General features: G+C 42.6%; 1 protein-coding gene across 1 annotated transcript in view; it reads right to left on the reverse strand.

Moving 5' to 3' along the window:
* Window positions 1-26576, reverse strand: part of Parp4 (poly(ADP-ribose) polymerase family member 4) — a 90911-nt gene that overhangs the window by 57441 nt on the left and 6894 nt on the right. Inside the window, exons 2-12 of the mRNA XM_028787390.1 lie at window positions 17104-17236; window positions 14547-14742; window positions 13393-13456; window positions 12719-12794; window positions 11399-11509; window positions 8583-8732; window positions 6783-6920; window positions 5853-6026; window positions 3891-4051; window positions 2600-2737; window positions 1966-2061 (exon numbers count right to left, since the gene is read on the reverse strand). Of these exons, the coding sequence (XP_028643223.1) occupies window positions 1966-2061; window positions 2600-2737; window positions 3891-4051; window positions 5853-6026; window positions 6783-6920; window positions 8583-8732; window positions 11399-11509; window positions 12719-12794; window positions 13393-13456; window positions 14547-14742; window positions 17104-17235 (1436 nt within the window). The 5' untranslated portion in view covers window position 17236. The remainder of the gene's footprint in view (window positions 1-1965; window positions 2062-2599; window positions 2738-3890; window positions 4052-5852; window positions 6027-6782; window positions 6921-8582; window positions 8733-11398; window positions 11510-12718; window positions 12795-13392; window positions 13457-14546; window positions 14743-17103; window positions 17237-26576) is intronic.

The following is a 26576-nucleotide window of genomic DNA, read 5'->3' on the forward strand; positions in this document are numbered from 1 at the left end:
TTTATTTACACCTGTAACTCTAGTTCTTAGAAGGCTGAGGCAGGAGGATCACTACAAGTTCCAGGCTAGCCTAGTATACATAATGAGTTCCCAGCTAGCCTGGGCTAAATAGTGAGACCCTCTTAAAAAGAATAAAAACAAACAATTAGGTAAAGATGTGTGTAGTGCCCTTCTTTATGGCAGGTGGCACTCAAAGCACTTTTTTCTCTGACAGCTACTAAAAATATCTTTATTGTGCTTCAAGAAGTGCCAGAGTAACAGATTAAGAAGGAAAACATTTTGCATAAAAATAGCTCATCTATTTTACAGTCCCATTTTAAAAAATAGATCAGAAATGTGTGAGATTGTGGAAAGTCAAAGCTGCAGGCAGTTTTTTCTGGGATACATTATATCCCAGCCCCAGTTTTCCCTCCCTCCTCTCCTCCCAGGCTCTGCTCCCAACCTTCCTTCTTCCCACATCACTCCTCCTGTTTCCCTTCTAAAAATGAGCAGGCCTTCTGGGGATATCAACAGAACATAACAAGTTACAACAAGACCAGGCACATTCCTTCACACCAGAGCTGGACCGAGGCAACCCAGTTGGAGGAAAAGGGTCCCAGGGGCAGGCAAAAATAGTCAGAGACAGACCTCACCCCCACTGTTAGGAATCCCACACACACCCCAAGCTAAACAGGCACAGCATGTATGTAGAGGACCAAGCAAGGCCCATAGATGCCCCATGATTGTTCCTTCAGTTCTGTGAGCCTTTGTGAGCCTGCTTAGATCTGTGGGCCATGTTCTTCCGGGGTTCTCGATACCTCTGGCTTCTAGAATCCTTACCCCTGCCACACACACACGCTTAAAGAAAAACCATTTTGTTAGCTAGGAAAGGTGTACTAAATTTACTGCACTGAAGCTCATGACGATGATTAAATGGTAAGCAAGTAAGTGCTGGCCAAAGGAAAGAGAGAAGTCCTATCTTCATAGCCTCTCCCAAGTCACAGGGAAGGTCAACCAGATCAAAGATTAGGAATCTGTGGCCTTTCTTTCTTTCTCTTCCTCTTCCTTAACCTCTTCTTCTTCCTTAACCTCTTCTTCCTCATCTTCCTCTTCCTCCTCTTCTTCCTCTCCTTCCCCCTCCCCCTTCCCTCCCTCCCCCTCCTTCTTCCCCCTTTTCCTCCTCCTCCTCTTCCTCCTCCTCCTCCTCCTCCTCCTCCTCCTCCTCCTCCTCATCTTCTTCTTCTTCTTCTTCTTCTTCTTCTTCTTCTTCTTCTTCTTTTCCTTTTTCTTCTTCTTCAATTTTTATTTTTCTTCAAAGACAGGGTCTCATTGTAGCTTAGATTAGTCTTGAAATCACTACAGGGCTGAGGCTGACCTTGAACTCTGAATCTTCTCTCTCCACTTCCCTAGTGTGAGGATCACAGGAGTCTGCGTCCCCTGGTGGCCTTAAGGTCTCCATCTGTGCTATGAGGAGATTTCCCTGTGGGGTAGGGTCTGAGAGTCGAAAAGGTGAGGGGCACTGGAAAAGATTCAGCTAGAAAACATGTGTACGCTGAGGTGGGCTGACAAGACAGCCCAGTGAGTAAAGGTGCCTGCTTCCAAGCCTGATGACCTGAGTTTGATCCTTGGGCTCTACATGGTAGAAAGAGACACCTGACTCAGTCAAATTGTCATCTGACTTCCACAAATGTACTGTGGCATGCAAATGTCTCCCCACCCCCACCCCACATGCACACACATAGGTCCACACTAAATAAATAGATAAAATTAATAAAAACATTTAAAGGCTCTGAGCAAAAGAAAACCACTAAGACTTCAAACATAATTTCCCCAAATGTTCACTACAGAAGCCATGCTTTTACAGTATGCTGTGGCAATGGCTGCTTTCAATGACGCTTCAGTGGGTGAGAGACTTCCTCACTAAAGGAAGAGAGGGAAGTTTGCAAGGAGCCCACTGTGGTGGGGGTTGGGACAGAAGACACTAACCTGAGTGAGTCACTGAAATAGATGCCGCTCCCCAGATTTCCAATATCTGTTCTTTGCACACCGCGGTCTTCAGCTACCTTAGGTAAGAGAAGCCCTCTGAAAGAGAAGGGTAGGATCGTGATTCACTAAAGGAGAGGACTCTGCCACACAGCCTTCAGACTCAGTGACCAACAAGAAATTCGCTGTCTTTACAAACATCAGGTTAGAGTTCAACTGGCCCTCCCTCCATACCTACAGTCAACCAGCCATGGATTCAAAATATTCAGAAAAAAAATCCATCTCTACTGAATATGTACAGATTTTCTTGTCATTGTTTTTTGTAGATTTATTTGATTATGCATATGAGCACTCTAACTTCCTGTATATCTGCATGACAGAAGAGGGCATCAGACGCCATTATAGGCAGTCCTGAGCCACCCTGTGCTTGCTGGGGATTGAACTCTGGAAGAGCAGTTAGTGTTCTTAAGCACTAAGTCCCCTCTCCAGCCCTTGTCATTCGTTTCTACACACCACTTGTGGTTTGTTCATTTATTATGATATTGTTTAGGATCAAAGACAAAGGCACACAAGAGAGGAGAACATTTCACATTCTTAAGCTGGAAAACTAAAAAGTAAGGACTATGGCGTATCTTACCGGGACAAGATTCCAAGAATATTCCGCACAGGAGATCCATGGAACAAGGGTCGCACGTTGCCCAGTTTACTTAAAAACTCCGTAGCTTCATTCACTCTGCCAACTCTAAATATCTGCAAGATATCTACTGGATGTTCACTGGAAGAATTAGGAGAAAAACCTTGAGGTCACACAATTAGAAGAAAAATAAAAATCATTAATAGATTGGCAGCAAATGTGGTAATCTGAGTTCCATCTCTGAGACCCACATGGTAGAAGGAGAGATCTGACTCCCAAAGTTGTCCTATGGCATCCATACATATGCCATAGCACACTCCCACATCATTTAAATAATTACAACAATAATAAAAACTCTGAACAAGCATAATATGTTTCCCAAGTTTTTCAAAGCATTTTTCATGTCACAGCTAGACAGGTCAGAAGAGTACACACCTATGTTACTGCATGTTTAAATCTTAAATAGAATAAACTTTGTTTTGTAATGTTCTTGTACCCTGTATGTGCCTCTGTGATGCTGGGATGGAACCCAAGGCCCTACATATGCTAAAAAAGCTGGACCACCTTTTGCTGAGCTATACTTTTAGCCTCTGAAGCCTACTCTTCAACAAGATTAGGTCAAAGGTTGCGAGATGGTCTCATTGGTAAAGTGCTTTTTAAGTAAACCAGAGCCCACAGTGAAGAAGAGGGTCAACTCCAGAAAGTTGTCCTCTGACCGCTGCTTGTATGCTGTGGTATATGTGCACCAACACTCACATGCACATACCATATATGCATGCAACCATCATAATAATAGCAATAAAAGATCAGGTCACTCAGAAAGCAGGGTGGGAGAATGGGATATACTTGCTAGCATAGGATATTCCCCTGGATAAGACTGACTTTTCCTTTTAAAATTGCATTTGTTTATTTGGGGTGTGTGTGTGTGTGTGCGTGTGTGTGTGTTTGTGTGCGTGCACGTGCGTGTGCGTGCTCGCATGTACAAATGTGTGTATATGCCCACTTGTGTCATAGTACTCCTGTGAAGGTTATAGAACAACTTGTGAGAGTTGGTTCTCTGTCTCCACCCTGGGGATCGAACTTAGGTTGTTGGGGTTAGCAACAAGTGCTTTGACCCACTATGCCATCCCCTCAGTCCCTCAAGACAGTGTAAACACAGAAAGTCACTCTTTGTTATCATCTGCAGATGTCTTGTTGGAATGTAGAAGAGTAATGTCTTCTAATTGTCTTGACTGACTTGCCAACAGGATCTCAAGAGCACTGCACTGTTTTGTGAGACTTGCTTCATGTTTACCTTCGATTATTCTGTAGTACTTCTTTTCTAACCCTGGAAAATTCTTCAGTATTCTTTTCAACATGTTCAACTTTGCATCTCAAAGCTCGGTATTTGGCAAGAGATGGTGGGTTGGGTTTGGATAAATTAGTTTCACAAACATTCACCATGTCTCTTACCAGCTGTGGGTGAAAATGATACAGAAATGTTAGAGACATCACATATGCAAGTTAGTACATATATTAAATTAATATTTTCCAAAAATGTAAAAATTAGGTTTCTTTTCCACCAAGTTTTTGATTAACATTTGATGTTCATAATATACTAAACTGGAAAAATGCTGGTTACAGTGCTGGGCATGGTTATTCACACCTATAACCTTAGCCCTTGGGGAGAGAAGATAGGAAGACTGCTATAAGCTCAAGGTTAGCTTAGGTTATGCAGTAAGTTCCAGGTCAGCCCAAGTTGCAGTGTAAGAGTATGTCTCAAAAGTAAAAATAAAGATTTAAAGATCAGGAGGGTTGGTACAACACAATTTTCCTGGCTATTTGGGAGACTGAGGCAGGATTACCCAAGCTTAGGAGTTCATGGCTAGGCTGGGATGCATAGTGAAATCCTCAATACAGAAAAAAAAAAAAAATATATATATATATATATAAAATTGCCTCACTGATAGCACAGTAGAAGTGTACATTAGTCTAGCAATTTAAATTTCTCATTAGTGTGTCAAAATACCTGACAAAAGCAACTTAAGGAAGAAAAGAAAAAAGGTTTGTTTTGGCTCCTGGTTAAGGAGGATGCAGCCCATCATGGCAGAGGAGGCATGGCGGCAGGACTGTGAGACGCTGGTCACATTGTCTCTGCTGTCAGGAAGCAGAGAGAGATAAAACGCTGGTGCTCAGCTCACCTCGTCCTCTTTATTCAGACTTGGACCTCGGCCCAAGCATTGCCTTCTATTTATCTACTTTTTTCCTTTTTTTGAGAAAGGGTTTCTCAATATAACCCTTGTTGTCCTAGAATTCACTGTGTAGAGCAGGATAGCCTGGAACTCAAGGAGATCCACCTGCCTCTGCATCCCGAGTGCTAGGATTAAAGGTATGTGCCACCTCGCCTGGCACACATTTTTAAAAGACTTATTTATTTTTTATGTATGACTATTTTGCCTGCATGTGTGCATATGTACTGTGTTCGTGTTTGGTGCCAGGAGAGGTCAGAAGAGGGCATGGGATCCCCTGGAACTGGAGTTATGGATGGCTGTGAGCTACCATGTGGGTGCTAGGAGCTGAACCTGGTCCTTGGCAAGAGCAACAAGTGCTCTTAGTCACCAAGCCATCTCTACAGCCCATTTGTTTGTTTGTTTGTTTGTTTGTTTGTTTATTTATGAGACAGGGCATCATGTAGACCTGGCTAGCTTAAGACTTGCTATGTGGTTGAGACTGCCCTTGAACTCCTGGTTTTTCTGCCTCTGCCTCCCACGAGTGCTGGATTACAGGTGTACAAAACCATGCCTGGCTTTATTCACCATATATCTTATTTTTTATATTATTATTATTATTATTTTATTATTATTAGACAGGGTCTTTCTACACAGCTCTGTCTATCTTTGAAATCACTATGTAGACCAGGCTGGCTTCAAATTCACTGAATACGGCTGTTTCTGTTTCCCAAGTGCTGGATTAAAGGCATGTACCACCATGTCCAGCCTTATTTTTTAAAGACTTATTTTATTTTATCTGTATGAGTATTTGTCCACATGCATGCATGTATATACCACATGCATACCTGGTGCCCACAGATACCAGAGGAGGACAGTGGGTCCCATGGAACTGGAGTTACAGACAATCGTAAGCCACCTTGTGGGTGCCGGGAACTGAACTCAGGTGCTCTGCAAGAAGAGCCAGTGCCCTTAACCACTGGGCCATCTCTCCAAAGGGATGACACAGCCATATATTTTAAACTGAATTCTTTCCTCCAGAGCTATACCTGACAAAGGTCCTCTTTCTGAGCTAACAGCCTCAGGTTAACTTCCTCTGATGCTAGATGTCTGTGAGGCAGCAACCGGTAGAACTCGGCCATTGTCTTCTGCAGTTGTTCTGGTGAGTCTCCATTCTTCAGTGCTGTTTTTACCAGAAGGAGAATCCCTTCCGCTTTACTCACCTACAGACACAAAAGCAAACATACTTCTTAAAATCTGAATCTTGGTAGTCACAAAACTGAAGAGATAGCCATAAAAATATCTAAAGCTGGAGACACTGGAACCATGAGTCTTCTACAGACTGCTGATGCTGCTACAGTTTGGGCCTTTAAAAGAAATAGAATATCTTTTTAAAATTCTTTTGCCATTTCAATCCTGTTAGTTTGGGTCTTGACTGTGTTTCTAAGGCCCATGTTTGAAGGCTTAGTCCCTAGGAAGGTTCTTCAGGGAAGTGGAGGGACTGTTAGAAGGTTATTTTTTAAATAGCTCACTGAGTTTACCAAGGGTTGCTTCTATTTGTCTAAATGTAGGGTTATTCACTGGATCACAGGCAACTTATCAGTGGCGACACCATTGAAGAAAAATGCAGCAACATATTTCTATACACATGAACACATAGGTACATAAATGGACAGGAATACAAATGGAACTGTAGGAGATGTGCTTTTTACAAGGAATTGTAGAGTGATGTCAGTATCAAACCAGGACCATGTTCCTAATTACGCGAGTAGATTATGGACCTAATTGCAGGAAGTCTGCTTCTCCCTGAAACAGTCAGCTCCACTCCATAGGGAACACTCCCTGCATTATCTTCAGATGACTACTCAGTCATGTCCTGGTGTTCTAGAAGCAGGCTTGCCTTCCCTAAGACAGCGAGAAGGTGAAAGGCTGAAGGAGATGCTGTGAAGCAGTCAGGAGTTGGGTATCTAAGTACTTACGTCATTCAGGCTTATGTTGTTCACTGGCTTGAGAAGCGTGTGCTCCAGGTGGCCCAGAGCTTCTGTCCAGATCACCTCCAGCAAATCGCTCACCTCCTGGCTTAGGGTGCCTGAACTTATGACCTCCTCCAAAAGCAACTGAAACGCAAAGTGACAGGGAATTACCACCAAGAAAAGTCCTCATGAGTGCCTTGTGTAGAACTGACACAGGAGCTGGTCAGGTATAGGTCAATAGTGGAGCGCTTGCCTAGTGTATCTGAGACCCTGGGTTCCATTTCCAACCTTGCAAGAAAACAAGCAAGCAAGCAAGCAACCATCCAAGCAAGCAAGCAACCAACCAACCAACCAACCAACCAACCAAAGAAACAAACAACTAATCAACTAACCAACTAACCAAACAAACACAACAGAATAGACCCAAAAATGAAGCATGAGAAAAAAAAATAGCCCAAGAGAGGCACTCACACCATAGCCAGGCACTATGGCTAGGAATGGCTTGAGTGTCCCTCAAGGTTCAAATACTGGCAGCTTGGCCTCACTGTGGACCTTCAACCCAATGCCAGTGCCGTGGGACTTATACCTTCACACCACCAGATGGGAGCCAAATAAACCTGATAAAGTTTTAGCCTCGTGTATCTTTGACAGCTACACAGGAGAGTCTAGCAGCTGGTACACTCAGGCCTCCTTTCTCCTCTGGGCTTCCTCGTCCTCATCCCTCTCTGCCACTAACCCTGTAAGTGCCTCCTCTTCTATCACTTCCATTTTATTCTTTCCATTGTCTTTTCTTACTTTATAAGATGTGGGCCCATCAGTAGCATTAAGCACATGCAGTATGAGTTAAGGAGCCTGGAATCAGCCAAAACTATAGGGAAATCTTTCAAAGCTATGAGTTTGTTGTTCAGATAAATAATGCATCTGTGGCTTGTACCACATCTCACTGTCCAGTGTCACATCTTCAAGTTTTTATTTTTCTGAGCTTTCCTCCTCCTCTACCAGGTTTTATTTTTATTATTTATTTATTTATTTATTTATTTATTTATTTATTAATAAAGACAGTATTTCCTTCTTTGAGACAGGGTTTCATTAAACCCAGGCTAGCTTCAAAGATACTAAGTTTGGATAAACTTAAACCCCAGATCCTCTCAATTTGACCTTCAATATGCTTGGATTATAAGTATAAGCCACCATGCCTTACCAAAAAAATTATTTTTATTAAAAATATTGAAAGAAGACTAGAGAGATGGCTCAGTGGTTAAGACCAAGTACTGCCCTTCAGGAAGATATAGGTTCGATTCCCAGCACCTACACATTGGCTTATAATCGTTTGTAACTCCAGGTCTTTTGGCCTCTGTCAGTACATGTAATACACAGACAGACATACAGGCAATGCATCCATACACACAAAGTAACTAAAAAATATTTCAAATTACTGGGCATGGGACCAAATGCTTTTAACCACAGCACCCAGGAAACAGAGGCAGATAGCAGATGAATCTCTGTGAATTTAAGGCTAACCTGGTTTACATAATGTGTTCTAAGCCAGCCAGAGTTACATGGTAAGACCCCCCCACACACACACTTTTTTTTTTTTAAGGAAAGAGAAAAAAATCAACCATCTGGCTATGGTTGTGCCCATCTAGAATCTTGGCAGTTAGGAGGCTGCCGGATGTTTGTCTGAGTTAGATGCCATCCTGAACTACAGTGAGAGACTATCTAAAACAACAAACCAAACCAAACAACAGTCACACAGCACACCTCCCAACTCAGACAGCAGGACACATTGTATCAAAGCCAGCTTACAGCCTGCAGTTTCTCAGATGCTAACTGTGTTGTTTCAGCGGTAAAGTGTTCTTGGAGCAGAAATCCTTGTCTCTTCAGGTCTTCCACATAACCTTCATAATATTCAATGGCTCCTTCGGAGGTTTGCTTTCCAGTACTCTCTCTTCTAGTCTGGGAATTGAACCACACCAAAAAGACACAGTTAACTTATTAACATACTCATCTTCAGTGAATACCTATATCCTGTCATGAAGGTGTTCAGATGTTTCTATGATGGTGTGAATGAAAATAGCTCCCATGGGCCCTGACGGCAGGACGTGGGCCCTAGTTGTTGGTGGTGTTTTTCGGAGGTGACTTAGAGGTGTGGCCTTGCTGGGGGACATGCATCATGGGGACAGGGTAGGCTTTGTTTCCAGTTTCAAACATCCTATTTACTCATTTCCAGTTTCTTCTGACTCTTTTTTTTGTTTTTGGAGACCGGAGCTCTTGCTTGCCGGCTGCCACACTTTCCTGACACTATGATAAGACCCCTCTCTTCTATAGGTTGCCTTGGTCATGATGTTCTTATCATAGCAATAGAAAAGGAATACTTAAATCATTTGGTTTTTACAAAGACAGCCTTTAAAGCTAGAGTTAAGGGAGGTAACAGCCAGAGTGGGCAGAAAAGAGAGAAAAGACTCCTTATAGGGGAGTAAAGCATTCGTCTTAGCACTTGGTCAGAGCCTGTGGAGTCGTTGTACACTGGTTTAATGAACTTTGAAGACTGGCATTCTACTCCTTTTTGGAAATGTAGAAGGTCAATCAAAGTTAGGGAAGGAGAGAAAAATACCTTATAAAGGATGGTATTGCTGGGGACAACTGCTGGGGATCAGTCAAAACAAAATGAGCTTCCAGCTGGAAGAGGGCAGAAGAGCTCTGTGGTCAGGCAAATGGTATGAAAGGCACAGGCTTCTCCTGCAGTGGAGACTTCCAGCTCTTCTTGGACACCCATCCCATGACAGTGAGCAACTCAACTTTCATTCACCCCAGACAACAGAGGAAGATTTACCCACTTGGGAGTCCTGGTGTCTCCTCAATGTTGGCTAGTCCTGACTCTGTGGTCAGCTAAGGAAGATGTCACCCTCATAGACTGTTTACTGCAGGATATCTCTGAAACTTATAGAAATAAAGTATATACCCATGTCATTCCATTTAAAAGGTAGATGCTAGAATTTGGATTTTAATTGTCCCATTGCCAGAGAACCACAGAGACGTCACACCTGCTACGAAAGACTTCTATCTCTGAGAAGAAAGCTTTTCTTTTTTTTTTTTCAATTGTTAAAAATGGATGCTGAGAGTCGAACTCAGTTCCTCTGGATAAGAAACAACCACCAGGCTCTGAGCTGCCTCCCTGGCCCCAGTTTTTTGTTTTTACAAGTTTATTATTTCAGGTATTTTGCTAAGTGATGGAGAGTGCCCTAACGATGGAATTTTTCAGAGATTTCTACCCTGACGTCCTCATAAAGCCGTCAAGCCAGCAAGCAGGAGGAAACTCTTTCAGAACACTTCTCACTGCTTCTAGGTGAGGCATACTCCTGGGAGGTGGACAGCGAGCCTCTGCTGTAGTGCTCAGGCGTGAGCTTGCTAAGGATGGGAGGTAACCAAGGCGCACCAGTATGGGCTGTGCACTGTTACTCTTTTTTAAACATATAACACAGTCTACCATGGTTTTCAATTTGATTTTTAGTTCCTTTTTATCCAAATAATGAAATAGTCACATATTCTGGGGCCCAAGGTTAAATATCTCCTACCTGGGAAAATCTGTCCCTGGACAAAGGTTCTAGCTCTGTTCCCATGGAAACCTGATAAAAGTCAGCTATAAAGCTGGCGCAGTAGTGTAGACGTGTAATCCCATCATGAGAGGCTGAGGCAAGAGTAAGACCAGTTTCAGGATGCAGGCCTTCCACCTCTCCAAACACAGTCAGCTGTAATTGTAGCGACATCTCTGCTAAACTACAGAGATTAGGACTTTAGTGATGCCTGGTAGAAACCAAAGCTTTGGCCTTTCTTGTGAGTGGCGTAGAACTGAGTACATCTCCATGGTCATCTGGAACCTATGTTATAAAGGATCCGAGCTCCTGAGGGTCCAGCCTTCTCAGATCTCAGTTTGATGTGTGTGTGTTTCCAGTACATCTGAGTGACATCTGGGCTGGGGCAAGATGGGAAGCTTCCAGAGCCTGTGTGGATCTGTGTGAGGACCTCTCTCATTGAACAATAGACTCAGTGTCCTACCAGCTGCTGTGTTCCTGGCCACAGTAGATCTATAAGACTGAATATCTATGTGAGAAGACACCCTGGTGGTATTGCCTGTTGCATATTTTAATATTTAGGCAGTTGCTTTGGATTAATTTTTATTTCAGAATTGTTTTAGATCACAACTGGGCCCATACTTGACACTGAAATAGGACACATGCTATGGCTTCTGCAAAGCTGTCCTTGTGGTCTCCAGCATGCTATGACCATGAGCCCCGAGTACTTCCCATGCTCAGCAGTGTCAGAACTGCCACGGGGGATCACAGGAAAGAATCTGGTGTGAGGTAAGTGTGTGGCTCATGCCAGTAATTGTAATACTAGGGTGGCCTATGGTGGAAGACTGTCATGTTTGAGGCAGCCTGGAATACAGCATGAGACCCACCCCCTGTCTCATTAAAAAAAAAGAGGAAAAAAGGAATAAAGGATGAAAAGATGGAGGAGGGGGAAGGATGGAAGAGAAAGAAGAAACGATGGAAGAGAAGAAGGACAAAATGGAGGAGGAAGAGGAGGAGGAGGGAAAGATAGAAGAGGGGACTCTTCGTTACCTTTTGATCAGCCAGGAGGAAGTGTGCTGCTATCACAAAGGGGCAGCTCCCAGGGTCCCGGCAGCTCTGAAGCTCCACCACCACAGTCTCGGGGCCTTGGTCCACTCCCACCTGCAATACAGGGTACACTTGAAAAGCAGAGCTATGGAGACAAGCCACACTCCACAACAGAAAAGGCTGCTGATATGCTGAAGCGATGCTTTTCACATTTTTCTTATTATAAAGGGAAATACCCTTTAACATTTATATTTTAGTTAAACATCTAGAAATATAAATGGGACACCACTTCAAAGACAAATGTTGATTTTAATTTGTATGACTGTCCAGTAAAATTTCCAGTTTCCCTTTAATGTAAAAGGAACAGTTCAACATAGCATAAATATTTGGTGTCACTCTATCCTGACCAAATATGAGAAACTGTAAATGACAGGGTAGAGGTTCATCTCTAAAGCCATATTGACATTTATATTGTTAAATATGTGTCATGAGTGGCTGGATTGGAGCTTGCTTAGCATCTGAAGCTCTGATCCCAAGTGCTGCATAAACTGGGTGTACACACTGCAATCCCAGCATCTGGGAGGCAGAGGCAGGAGGATCAGGAGTTCAAAGTCATTTTCCACTAGTAGAAAGTTGGAGGCTAGCCTGGGATACATGAGATCCTGTCTCAAAAACAAAACAAAACAAAACAAAACAAAACAAAACAAAACAAAACAAAACAAAACAAACAAACCCAACCCTCCCCCCCCAAAAAAAAACCTCAATTATATTATGAGCATGAATTACTTTCATTAAGAACACTAAAAATGGGCTGGTGAGATGGCTCAGTGGTTAAGAGCACTGACTGTTCTTCTAGAGATCATGAGTTCAAATCCCAGCAACCACATGGTGGCTCACAACCATCTGCAATGAGATCTGATGCCCTCATATGGGTGTCTGAAGACAGCTACAGTGTACTTACATATAATAAATAAATAAAAAAAACAATAAAAAACACTAAAAACTTGTTTTTCTTCTGTTAAAATTCACTCAGCTTTTGGGTATTAGTTGAGAAGGGGTTATGTTGTATAGCTAGGGTTGTCCCTGAACTCAGAACCCTCTGGCTTGAACTCTTAAATGCTGGGACAATAGGCATGAGCCACCACACTAGGCAAAAATTTAAAGAAACATTTTCTGAATGGTAAACCAACTCGTGCTACAGGATATATAATATTCAGAATATGAACAATTTTCCAAAAAAAAAAAATCAATAAAATCACCAAAAAGGACATGCTTTCAGAAATCATTCAGTTTCTTTTCTCTAAGTAGAAATCAGATTCTTACTTTTTCCAAGATGTTATATTTCACAACTTCAAAGTCTCGAAGAAAGGGAGGAATTTCAACATTCTCTGCAGAAATCCTGAAATTTGTATAATTAAACATTTATGATTGAAATGGAACTTTAGACCATATAGAACCTTCCAAGAGACCCCCTCATTTCTTATGTACATGAGTCCCTGGTGCCTCTTTAGGTATTCAAAAACAACTGTGAGAATGAGCTGGATTCATCTTCTGCATAACTAACTTATCAACTATTATTTTCTGATTTTACATATTTGTGGGTGGAGTGTGATCATTTAACTTGTGCATTCAGTAAGGGATCATCAAGGAAATCTCCACCCTCTTCTTTGTGATTCCGAAGCGCTCATGCCCAGAACCTTGGGTGCACAGGGAGTCGAGGGCAGGACAGATGCAGAGACACTGCCATCTTCTCTGGTCACTGTGCTTGGTAGAGGCTCTGGCTCCTAGCAATGGCATCAGTACTTTCTGGGCTATGTCAAGTCCTTTTACAATATAAAGAAGCCCAACCTGTCCTTTACTTGTTTGGTTTGGTTTTAGTGAGATTTAGCCCTGCCTCAGCCTCCCAAGTGCCGGCTTACAGGCAAGCATCCCACCCACCCTTGGCATCATTTGCAGTTTTAATACTATGGTTGAAGCTATGAAGGTATTCCGCTTACTCAATGACTTTGCTGTTTTCCTTCTCTGGGGTGTTGTCCGAAGGCAGGTCTTCTGTTTGCACTTCTAGAATTAAAAGGAGACCTTGCTGACTATTCAAAGGCTTATAATTAATTATTGTTAAACTAATTGCTATTTTTTGTTTGTTTTTCAAGACAGGTTTTCTCTGTATATCTCTGGCTGCCCTAGAACTCACTGTGTAGACCAGGCTAGCCTGGAACCCAGAGATTTGCCTGTCTCCCCTCCCAAGTACTAGGACTAAAGGTGTGTGCCAACACAGCCAGGCTTGTTATGATTCTTAAATATAGATATTTGCTATATAATTCCCCTCCCCTTCAGTGTTCTGGGGACTCAAACTCAGGACCTTATGCATTCTGGATAAACGTTCTGTTGCGGAGCTACACTCTCAGCCGCGGATCTGTTCTGTTTTGTTGGCTTTTTGGTATTTTTTTTTTTAATTGAGAGTTTCAGCATGTTGTCCAAGATGGCCATGGACTCCTAGGCTCCAGTGGATCTCCTGCACCATCTTACCAGCCCAGTAATAACTTTTTTAAAAAAAATCAAGCATTATTCTATTCCTAGTTACAATTATACCCGGAGGCTGGGGCTGCTCAGCTAGTAAAGCATTTGCTTTGCAGGCATGAGGGTCTGAGTTCCATTTGTAGCACCCAAGTACAAAGGTGAGTTTGGCTGGGCAATCTTGTAATCCCAGTGCTGGGGAGGTGGGGCTCTTCTGACGGCCATCTCAGGCTAACTAGTGAGCTCCATGCCGCTGAGAGGCCCTATTGGAAAGGAGGTGGACAGCATTCTACAGGATGATACCCAAGGTTGACCTCTGACCTCCACAAGTGTACCATGGGACATGCATTCACACACGTAAGCAAAGTAAATAAACTAAAATGTAATATTTTTCAAAATTGTACATCAAATACTATGAAACCATCAGGGTTTACTAGTCATTTTAAGTCTGACCAGAGTAGAAAACTCTCGATCTGTTACTAAGTTGGCCTGTTGTCCCTCAGGACTTTGTTTCTCAGGTAAAATGAAACATAATTAATTTATGGTATTTCTGTACATTTTTCCCTGTAACACCTCTGACATGTCAAAATGTCTACCACAGCATGTATGACATAGGTGCTTGGCAGGACGCACTCACCAGAACTGCTCTTCTCAGCTGAAGATGCTGTCATAGCCAGAGACATAGGATCATAATTCTTCACATCCAGGAGTCTCCTCTGCCTGACAGAGTCCTGTATGAATGCTGGGTTTGCAATCTGGACATCATTCTTTTGGATGGAGTTCAGATGATACCGACTCAGGACATCAGCACTGTCTATGATGACATGTGTGCACTACGGACAAACAGCAAGTCTATCACACAGCAGTAAAAGCAAAATTTAAGAACAACATTTGAATCTGTACCCTGATAGGTCTTATTTTAAGGTAGTTCATAGTAATTTTTCTAGATTTTTGAAAAATATTATAATTTACAGTTCTAGAAAAACAAAAACCAACCAACCAACCAAACAAAACCAAAACCAAAACAAAACAGGCTGTCCCATCCGTTTCTCCAAGTTTTAAATCAGACCTAGGGCTGTGACCTGCTAGGGAAGCACTCTACTCCTGAGCTAATCCCCTGCCCTAAACCACAGCAATTAGACTACGCATCTGGGTGGTCTATATCACAGGCTGCTTCCAAGTTCTCCATGCTGTGAACAGTATCATGTACACATCATGTACACATGTCAAGGGAGGCAGGTATAAAAGGCAATTATTTTGTTACTTTGTAGTTCTATTTAGTTTTTCAAAAACTGGGGATGCACACACGGTATGCATGTATGTGATGTGTTTGTTCGTCTGTGTGAATGTGGCACAGAAGCCACACTGTGCATGAGGAAGTCAGAGGACAACAGTGGGTGTCAGTCTTCACCATCTACCTTGTTTGAGATAGGGTCTCTTTGTCACTTGCCACAGACATTACAAGAGGTTCCAGAGATCCCTCTGTTTCTACCTCCTGTTTCACTGTGGGGGCTCAGGGATTACAGACCATGTTTCTTCATTTAAATGAGTTCTGAGGGTCCAAACTCAGGTCTTCACGATGGTGTGGCCAGCACTTTACTCACTGAGCCAACACCCCAGCCTCCATTTTTACAGTGTGACTAAAGAGTGCATGCATGTTATAAGCATTTATAAAGCAGTAATCGGTATTTGCTAATCCTCCCTGCCTACTGCTCCCAGTGCCCTCCTCCAGAGGTGCTACTGTGATCTGCTCCTCATAGATCTTTCTAGAGCTCTTCTTCACAGACAACAGGTATTTCTCTATTACTATTTGAGCTTGCTTTTCCACTTAAAAAGCTTATCTTTAAGTTCATTCCATATATATACACATACATACAGATGCTTACGTATTGTTACATTTTATTGCATTCTCACTATGTAGCCCAGCCTGGTCTAGAACTTAATCCTCTGGCCTCAGCCTTCCAAGTGCTGGGATTGTAGACATGTGCCTTTGTGTCTCCTTTGTACATTTTAAACATTTATATACACTGGCAAGAAGAAGAGGAGGAGGAGGAAAAGGAAGAAGAGGAGGAGAAAAAAGAAGAGGAAGAAGATGAAGAGGAGGAAGAGGAAGAAGAAGAGGAAGAAGAGGAGGAGAAGGTGGATGAGGAGGGAAAGGAGGAGGAGGAGGAAGAGGAGGAGGAGGAGGAAGAGGAGGAGGAGGAAGAAGAGGAGGAAGAGGAGGAGGAGGAGGAGGAGGAGGAAGAGGAGGAGGAGGAGGAGGAGGGAGTCCAAAAGTCTCATACACAGTATATAAGAGTTTTCTGAGCACTAGAGACCATGGGCAACTCACTACCCAGAAGGCAACTTACTTATTACTTTTAAGTGGATTATTTATTATTTATCCACCCATGAATATGGTGAGGCCAGGAAGTCTCCCAGGTGATGGCAGCATGTACTGCTCTGCCTGAACTGGAGGTGAATGGGGACATTCCCTTTATGGTACCCTGCTGGAGTTGACCTTGTCTCTCAGAATAGGCTCACTGTGGCTAATGCCTGGGATGGACCCAGGGAGAGGTGGCCAGGACCAGACCTATCAACAGAAGGAAAAACTAAGGACAGGGTCAGATAATCTGGGACATAATGCCTTTAGACTTCAATGTTGCCTTTTTTTTTTTTTTTAATAAAAGAGGACATTGTTTTAACATTTTTCAAGATTACATCCACATGTGAAACTCTGTATCTAAATGTTTTGAGCTGCAATTCTCTTGAGAAGCAATAGCTTCCTTCAGCTCTTATGACATAAGCTACCAGAGAAGATTAGTTCACACTACACTTCTGCCCACAGCTGTGAGCCCAGCTGACCTACTGGCCAGTGATAGTGTGCCTTTTGCAAATAGGTACAATATGACTTTTCTCTTTTGAGAACTGGCGCTGTTCTGAGATTCTATTTACATCTATGGCTAAGCCCTAAAGATCAGGTTCACAAGGCAGAGACAATGTTACAAAACGCCCAGAGTAGAACAGTCTGGGCTGGGCTGGGCTCTGGCATCCTCTGCTTCTTCTGGCCTCTCCCCAAGGGAGCCATGTCTCAGTGTCTCCAGCCTTCTCACACTGTCTCCTGCAAAGTCTTCTCTGCTTACTCTCTAGCCATAAGCAGTGTTCCCTGAACACATCCTATTACTCAGAAAGTAACTGGTGAGATTTGGAAATACCTGAGGGTTTAATAAAAAGGAAAATTTTCCACCATTTTCCTTAATATCAGTTTGCAGCTTTTTCTTCTCCTGACGAGGTAAGTACTTGACTTTCAAGCAGAATATACAATTTGCAAAGATTCCCAAAGTCATCCTGAAAGAAAAAAACAGTTTTGAGTCACAGGCTTGTTGTCGTCATTATTTGAAGTTTAAGCTTCATGTGTGTGTATATTATACATTAGGCACACTCCCCCTTGTTTCCCCATGCTTCTCATTCCTTATGTTGATTCTTTTTGTCCTGATAGACAGTTTTTCTTCTATATACATACACATATATATTACATACATACATATACATGTGTGTTTTATGTATTTATATGAAATTTAGGAAACACAAATGAGAGAAAACATATTTGTCTCTCAGTGGTTGGTTTGATGCTGTCACAACCACTGTGGGGCAAGCCAAGCACACGCTCTAGTATTGGGCTGCACCTGTAGTTCCAGGATAAGTATTATGAGTACATTTTCTTTTTTTTTTCTTTTTTTTTATTTCTATTCAATTGGAATAATGTATTGGCTTTTTGGAAAATGTGAACAATTAAAAGAAAATGCAAAGACTTACAAAGAGACAGCATTGAGAAATACAAAAGAAAGCATTCTTGGGCTGACAGCTATACAATGTCTAATCTATAGTTTACAGAAAGTATCTAATTTTATAATTTTTTTCTCAAATCGTAATTAATTCACACAGGGTTTATAAACACAGAAAGGCAGGATGTGGGGAAGGGAATGACACTGGAGTGTGGGTGTTCAGGGGGAATACAGATATCTTCAGAACCAGGTATCGGCTGGGTGAAGGTTCAGGGGACAAGTCACTATGACTCTGCCTATGACTCGCTTGTCCTTATCTAAGTTGGTATTGTCTGCCCAGGCTACCTATTTACAAGGTCTATGACTATTAAGGCTTATAAATTTCCACAAAAGCTGCCTGTTGACATTAGCTTATAGCCATCTGTTTCAATGTTTTTCCACTGAGACCCAAGACTTGGTGTTAGTATACATGTATGACAGGCCTATTGCTGATTTTAGGCCTATGGCTGATTTTAGGCCTTCAGTGTGTAAGCAGGGCTGCCCCTGACATCTCCTCCCTTCTCTAAGTACAGAAAGGCTGTGGCAATTCTAAACTTGCAAAGGCAGGGATAGAGGCCTGACCTCCAGTATTTGAAGGGGACCTTGTAATGGTTCCCGTCCCCCTGTCGTTGTCCAGTGAGGCATGAGGGCCATACCCATCCCGATGTCTTTTTCCTGGAGAGGGGATACTTTTGACATCAACCCCTATGCAGTCAGGCTTGTCCCTCAGGGAACCCAGATAGATATTTTTATCTTTTATTTATATTCCCTTGCAGTGCTTAGCCTCACAGCCTAAGCAGGGATTCAGATTGCCTGTCAGAGGGGGTTCTGGGTGGCCCCTCTCTGCCTGGTCTAGGGGTAGAAGTACCCTCTTTTAGGTTGGGTGGAGATGAGTTTTGGGAACACCCTGTATAAAGTAACAACCTCATCTTGAGTCTCGTGGTCCTCCATAGCTAACTTATGATAATGTATCTGAGTAGGTTTTGCTACCAAAATTATTTATCTGTTGTATCACAGAGTTAGTCAGCCTATTTGAGAGCCAGGGACCAGCAGAAAAAAGCAAACAGAACCCAAATAATGGTCCCAAGATGGAAGGAAATAGGGTTGACAACCTTGGAGAGGCTGCAAACCAATTCTTGTACCATCATTCATCTGTCTCTTTCTCTCTCTGATTTTTCTTAGGGCCTTCACTATTTCATGCTCTCTTTAACCCTCCTTGTCTTGTCTATACAAAGGCAACCTTCTTCTTTGAGGGTTGTACACAGTCAAGAGCTGTATACAGCCTTTTCTATTGTACTAGAGTAAATCAAGTCCAATAAGGATCTTTGCGATTTTAGGAGGTCTCTTCAGACAGCGAAACGAGAGATTTCTTCAGATTAGTGATGTCAATCTCTAGCTGTTTGATGTTCTTGTCAATAGCCCTTCAAAGGTCTGAGTAGTATAAGTTCGGAGGCCAGCATCTGGATTAGAACTTCTAACAGCAGACATCACGGGTGATTCATTTTTACCTGGGATGCTCCCTGAGTTAAAGCTCCTGGAAGTCCCTCTTTCTCTCAGTTTTCTGGGGTTGGGTACGGAGCTGCCGCCTGTGACCTGCTCTATGCTTGGGCCCAGACCGCAAGTCATGAGTACATTTTCAATGTACTTATTTCCATACCTTTATGTACAGTGCTGAGGTTGGAACATCAGGGCTCGAACATTCTGTCATTGAGCTACATTCCCAGCCCCCGTTGTAGGGTTAGTCTGTTTGCTTTTGAGTTATTTTTCCATTTAAGAAATATTTTTAAAATTTTTACTTGTGTGTATGTGTATTCACGGGATTAGGTATGTACATAGAAGTGCAGTGGCCCTTGGAGGTCAGAGATGTTACAGGCTTTTGTGAGCTCCCTGTCATTGGAGTTATGAAATTAATTTGTTTCCTGTATAAGAATAGGATATACTCCTAACTGGGAAGCCATTTCTCCAGTCCTCTAAAATGCTTTTTATGAGTATATCTTAATTATGCATTATAATGGGTTTCATTATGACATTTTCCCAAGTCATACACACACACACACACACACACACACACAATTCTTGAGACAGAGTTTTTTCTCATGTAGCCCTGGCTGGCCTGTTATAAATTTTGTAACCCAATCTTGAGCTTGAGATATCAAGTGAATATCACTGACAAGGAAATTAGGGACATGAGTCTACTGAGTGTCTATCAGAGCAGTGCCACATTCTGTTCCCTGCCCCCTTCCCTGCCTCCTGCGACAAATCACGGGCCTGGCTGCAGGTTCTTGCAGTGTATCTTCTTCCAGGTGAAAAGTATAAAAAGAAGGCACGTGGTGTCTGTCTGGTGCTGGGGCCTGGGCTCTCCTTGGAGCCCCTGGAATGGTGTTGTCCATTCATCTCTCTGTTCACAAACTTCTTCTAGTCTTTTTTTTTTTTTTTTGGTTTTTCGAGGCAGGGTTCCTCTGTGTAGCTCTGACTGTCCTGGAACTCACTCTGTAGACCAGGCTGGCCTCGAACTCAGAAATCCACCTGCCTCTGCCTCCAAAGTGCTGGGATTAAAGGCGAGCGCCACCACCGCCCGGCCACAAACTTCTTCTAACGAACTCCTCAGTCCATAGTAACTTGTCATAGTGTCCTCCTGAGGCCCATCCAAAAGTCAAACTAGCATGACTATCCCAGCTTGCAGCAATATTAATATGTAGTTTTTTTTTTTTAGTTTTTATGGCCCCAATCTTATGACTGTAAGAATTCTTCCTACAGGTTCATAATGCACATGTTAATGGAAATATAACTGCCCTGTGCTGCCTCTGAGACACAGGCCCAAACCAGGAATTGAATCTTTATTCTTGGCTTAATTCAGAAATTTGGCAGTCTATTTGGGAATTTGGCAATTGATTGGCATCTAAAGATCTGACTTCTATGTCATCTTCAGGTGGACTGTAATAAAGGCAGCCTCTCATTTCAAGGGTCAGTCTTGCTGCTCTGGTCACAGGGTTGATGATGGCGGAGCTCTGCTCCATACTGTCTCTTCTTCCCTTGAGGCAGGGGAGGACTCACACACACTAAGGTCACATTCCTCCTGCGATGCCCTTTCCATGACATCTAAATTGAAGGCTGACTCAGAACAAACAACGGGCAGTATGTGCGTGCAGCTTCCTTCCTTCAGAATGAAGTACAAAGGTGTTGCTATAATGTAGACTATGAAGGGCTCTAGAAATATGACATTATAGAAGGCCATCAGAAATATGACAGATTTCAGATCAGACCTGTGGCTCAGGAACATAAAAGCATTCTTTCTTTTTCTTCTTCCTCTCTCCCTTCCTTCTTCCTCTCTTTTCCCTCCTTTGTTTTGATCTCTCTCTCTCTCTCTCTCTCTCTCTCTCTCTCTCTCTCTTTCTCTCTCTTTCTCTCTCTTTCTCTCTCTTTCTCTCTCTCTCTCCTTGAAACGCTGGCAATCCAACCAGGGTATGTACTTAAAGCTTTGTCACTGAGGTACATCCCCAGAAGCCTTTACTTCTAAAGTAAAAATTAAATATCATGAGGCTCAAAGGTTTGGCTGTGAAAACCACCTATAGTATAGTATACACTACCTCTATTTGCCAGAAAGCTATTGAGGCCATTTGTCTAAGATCCAATCAGCTGTCTCTTTATCTGCCAGGCCACATTAGTCAGTGACTTTCAAGGATGTGGTTGTGTGTTTCACAGAGGAATGGGCCAGTCTGCTACCTGCTCAGAGGGTAGCAATGCTGGAGAAGTATGAACATGTGACTTTTCCTGGTGCTGTCCTCTTCCAAAATAACTTTGATTGCTTAGCTGGAACAAGGAAAAGAGGTGGGTTCTCTGAGCCAAAAAGTGTCCTAAGTAGGAGTGGCTGGAGAGCAGGCCTCACGGATATACATCTAATAAGACATGCTCAGTTAGCTGAAATAATAGGATATGCAAGGAATATCCCACCAAGTCTGTGGGGATGACAGGAAAAAGCTCAATTCTTGACCTTGAAATATCAGCCTGCCAAGTAAGGAACGGGTTTAAGAGCCAGGCTAAATGATGTCAAATGCAATTTGTTTTTTTCTGTTAATGCTACAATAGTTTTGATCAAGGCTTCATGGGGCTCCTTGGGGAAAAGCAATTCCTCTGGCCTGGATGGAGACCTAACATTCCAAGCTACCCAAAACATAAGAGTTAATCCAGTTGGGCCTGTCAATCATCTGGCTGATGTAACAGGGAACTGGTATACATCAGAGTCTGAATCTAACCTCACAGTCTGAAGCCCTGGGGAGGAAGTTCTGCAGAACAGTACGGATGGGTGTTGACAAGCTGAAACGTATATGCCCTGCTCTGGGAGTTAGATAACCGGAGGCTGAGGACAGTGTGCGACTCAGCCTCTAGGGCCACCTCTCTGCCCTTCGCAGCTAGGGTTGAGAACATAAGGTGATTAATAGTCTTGAAAGTACTAAAACAGGTCCTCCACCTGAACAGATCTCAGTACTGTGGTGGCTACCCACATCCCACCTGGGAGACATCTTCAAGTTAGCCAGTGAGTACAATCTGGGGAACTTCAAGAGGTTGCAATAACCTGCCCCGCCCACAGGCTATAAAACTAAGCAAGAGCAGCACAAGCCCCAGGTGTGCAAAGAGAAGCAACTGAAGTGAAGAACAGTCTGCGGAGTGCTGGACACTGAGAGGTGCTGGACACTTGTGCAGTACAGGGTCAATGAAAGAGGAATTGTCAAAGTTCTCCAGTTCCCCACCCTCCCAGGTTCAGGGAAGTCTCAGTTTAAAGAACAATCAATGGGGAAACTGGCGGTTGTCACGGTCCTCCAGTCCTCCATCCCCCCAGGTACCAGGATGACCCAGTTCAAGTAACTACCATAAGATGTACACTCCCAATTGAATCAATTGCATCCACACTTGTAGCTGATCAATCAGCCGGAAAAATCAATATCTGATTCTGTTATTCTCTTTTTTAATTTAGAAACATCCCTTACAGTTTGGCCTATTCCCTATACACTCTTTCTCAATCACGGGACGCCAAGGCATATTACTCCCCACCCCCTAAGCCTTGCCCCATAGCTCTCCTACCCTGCAGCAGATTGAGATCTGAACTCCGGCTTGCAAATAAACCCTCTTGTCTTTGCATCGGATCCTGGGGCCTTGGTGGCCTTCTTGGGGGTCTGCCGAATCAGGCATAACAGTCAACACCAACATAAAAATGGGGAGAATCCCTAAGTTCAACTGGATTCCCTGATACACAGCAGATAGTGTCCAGTTTTCTTTTCTTTTATAAAGATTTATTTATTTCATGTGTGTGCCTGGGTGTACATATATGCCCTGTGTATATGCCAGGGACTGTGGAAGCCAGAAATGGGTGTCAGATCCCCTACAGCTGGAGTTACAGGTGGTTGTGAGCCATCTGAAGTGGTGCTGGGGACCAAACTCAGTCCTTGACAAGGACCGTCTATCGCTGAGCCACCTCTCCAGCCTCCATCTCCAGGTTTCATTAAAGATCCAGAAAAAGGCCCCTTCCACACTTCATCTTTTTTCCTTCTTTGTGTGTGTGTGCTCTGTCTTACTTTCCCACTACACTGTAAGGAATATTTTCATTTTTATCATATTAAAAAATAGCCCCAAGTGGATATGTTTTAATGTTTTTATCCATCTAGTTTTATAGTTGTTTTGTCACTATGAGCAAATCTTTTTGTTTTCCTTGTTAGTTTTATTTTTTTACTTTTCATTTCCTATTCTCTATCCCAGGCTGGCCTTGAACTCATGAGATTGCATAGCTTCCCAAGTGCTAGGATTACAGGTGTAAACTACACTCAGCTTCTTTCTTTCTCCACATGTTCCTCGCTGTTAGGCTGTCTTAGTATTTTTATTGTTTTATTGTCTAGACAATTCACTTATAACAGAAAATCCCCCAGATCTAGAGAAAGAAAACAGTCAAATACAAGAGGCGTTTAGAATTATAGACAGGGCCAAAGGTACTTTCCATGGCATGGACTAGTTAAGATGTCAAAAAAACAAAACAAAACAAGGAAAGAATATGAATAGAATGTTATAGGAAAGTACCAACTTGCCTACAGAGACACGGAGTGACATCATCTCTCTCACTATCCCCTAAAAGCCAAGAAAGGATAGATTGCACACTGTAATTGCTGAAAGTAAATAATTAATGACCAAGATTATTGTATCCAGCATTTAAATTTGATTGTGAAGTAAGAGCACTTTAAGAAAAGCACAATCCAAGGCAGTTAGTTCATGGCCAGCAAGCCAGCACTGCAGAAGATGCTTACATAAGACTGTAATGCTATCCACAGAGGAGGAAAAGATCCTCAATCAGAAGAGCAGAGGAAATCCTACATTTCTGGAAGCTGATGAACAAAGCTACGACCTACACAGTAAACCAGCAAATTTCCAACAGGGACAGAGAAGAAGAACAAACAACCAGAAAAGCAACCAACAAAGCGGCAGGAAGTAGTAAACATCTCTCAGTGATCACCTTAAATGTAAATGGCTCGACTCACTAATAAAGAGATACAGACTGTAAAGGTAGGCCTAAAAGGAAGCTACAGCTATTAGTGCTTACATTAAAATTACCCAGAGTAAGGCTGGGTGTGGTGGTGAACGTCTTTAATTCCAGCACTCGGGGAAGGGAGGGAGAGGCATGTGGTTCTGTGAGTTTGAAGCCAGTCTGGTCTACAGAGTGAGATCCAGGCCAGCCAAGGCTACATAGTGAGACGCTATCTGAAAAATAATCCAAGGAGCTGGAGAGATGGCTCAGTGGTTAAGAGCACTCCTTGCGCTTGTGAAGGTTCTGAGTTCAATTCCTAGCACCCATATGGCAGCTCACAACCATCTGATGCTGTCGTCTGGTGTGCAGATACACATGCAGACAAAGCACCTATATACATAAATAAGTGTTTTTTTAAAAAGATGTTTAACAAAATAAAAAGAAAAATAAATCAGTGTAATCTGAAATTTAAACACCTAATGATTCATCCCCAACTTCTTAGAAAAGCAAGAACAAGTTGAAAGCAAAAATAGTAGGTAGTGGAGCAGAAATGAATGAAATGGGGGTAAAGGAACAAGACATGGGATTAGCCAATCAAAAAGATGGTTAAAGATAAGCAAGACTGACAAAAGCCTAGCCAAGACAACCAAAGTAAAGAGAGAAGGGCTAAGGTGTCACTTGGTTTGCAGAGTGCTTAGCAGAGTGGTGGGCTTGCCCCTCCATGTCAGCTAAAACTAGTCATGGTGGTGCATGTCTATGGTGGAGGTAGAGGGGTCAGATGGTCTGGGTTATCCTCAGCTATATAGTAAGTCTGAGACCAGCCTGGGCTACATAAAGTCATAAAGAGAGAATGGAGATAGCTAGCTAGCTAGATGGATAGAAAGCATTAAGTTAAGAAATTGGAAATGGAAAGGGGATATTACAATATCTTGAAATAGAATGCAGAGTATCTTAGGTGATACTTTAACTTTCATTACAACAAAACAAAACAATCCCTAGAAAATCTGGAAAAAAATTAATACATTCCTCGATATGCTTGACCTACGAGAGTTAAATCAAGAAGATATAAATAACGTAAGCAGATGCAACAGGCAACTAAGTTGAAATAGTAATAAAATGTGCCCACAAAGTCTTACACAGTGTAAGGCAACACCAGCACTTCTCAAACTGCTCCACAAAGTAGAGGGAAGGGACACTACTACACTCATCCTACAAAGCCACCGTACATCAAACCAGAGAGGACACAACAGCAACAAAAAGAAAACTACAGACCAAATTCTTTGACAACCACTAAATTTCTTAAGAATATTATAAATCAATTTCAAGAACACTGTGATAAAGTTAGTTTCATCATAGGGAAGTAAGATTTGTTCAACACATCCACACCTATGAATATAGTACAATGGCTGAATAGATTAATGACACATATTACATGACCACATCTGTAGACACATTAAAGGCCTTTGGCAAAGTCCAACATCCTTCATGGCAAAGCCCCTGCAGAACTAGAGACAGTAGAAATGTATACCTCAATGTAATAAGAGCTAAATACCACAAGCCTGTAGCTAACATTACACTACATGGGAGTTTCCTCTTAAGTAAGAAAGGAGACAAGGGTGACCATTCTCCACTCTTTTCAATATGGCGCTAGAAGTCTTACTGACTTCTAGTGAGAGAAATAGGAGAAATACATGGGAAAGGGAACAGCCAATTCATCCCTATCTCTGTATGACAGGATGCAATTCTCAAAAAATCCTAAAGACCTTACCACAACCTAGGTGTTGTTAGTTTTTATTGAATTTGTTTGGTTTGATTTACATGTTTGTAGCCTTAGCTAGCCTAGAACTTGCTATGTAGACCAGGATGGGCTCCATCTCAGAGATCTGTCTAACTTTCTCGCTCAAGTCCTAGGATTCTTCATAGTGCACCACTATACCTCACTGGCCTCGTTTAATGTTGAGATCCAGTCTGTACCTGTTGGCCTAGATCTCACTGTGAAGCTCAGGTCTCAAACTAATGGTGATCCTCCTGCTGTAGCTTCCAGAGTGTTAGAATTACTGGTGTGTGCCCCCATGACTGGCTTCTCTCAGAAGATCCTTAGATTTGAAAAACACTTTTAGAAAAGTAGCAGGAAAAACCAACAAACAAAACATGAGCATCCTTTCACTGAACCAATTACAAACCTGTCAAAAAGACCTGAAGAAACAAAAAGTCATTTCCAATAGCTTTTAAAAATCAAACTAGAGCCTGGTGGTGATGGTGATGGTGGTGGTGGTGATGGTGGTGATAGTGGGGGTGGTGGTGATGGTGATGGTGGTGGTGGTGGTGGTGGTGATGGTGGTGGTGGTGGTGATGG

The sequence above is a fragment of the Grammomys surdaster genome, unplaced genomic scaffold (assembly GCF_004785775.1).
Source record: "Grammomys surdaster isolate TR1022 unplaced genomic scaffold, NIH_TR_1.0 125630, whole genome shotgun sequence".
Taxonomy (NCBI): Eukaryota; Metazoa; Chordata; class Mammalia; order Rodentia; family Muridae; genus Grammomys; species Grammomys surdaster.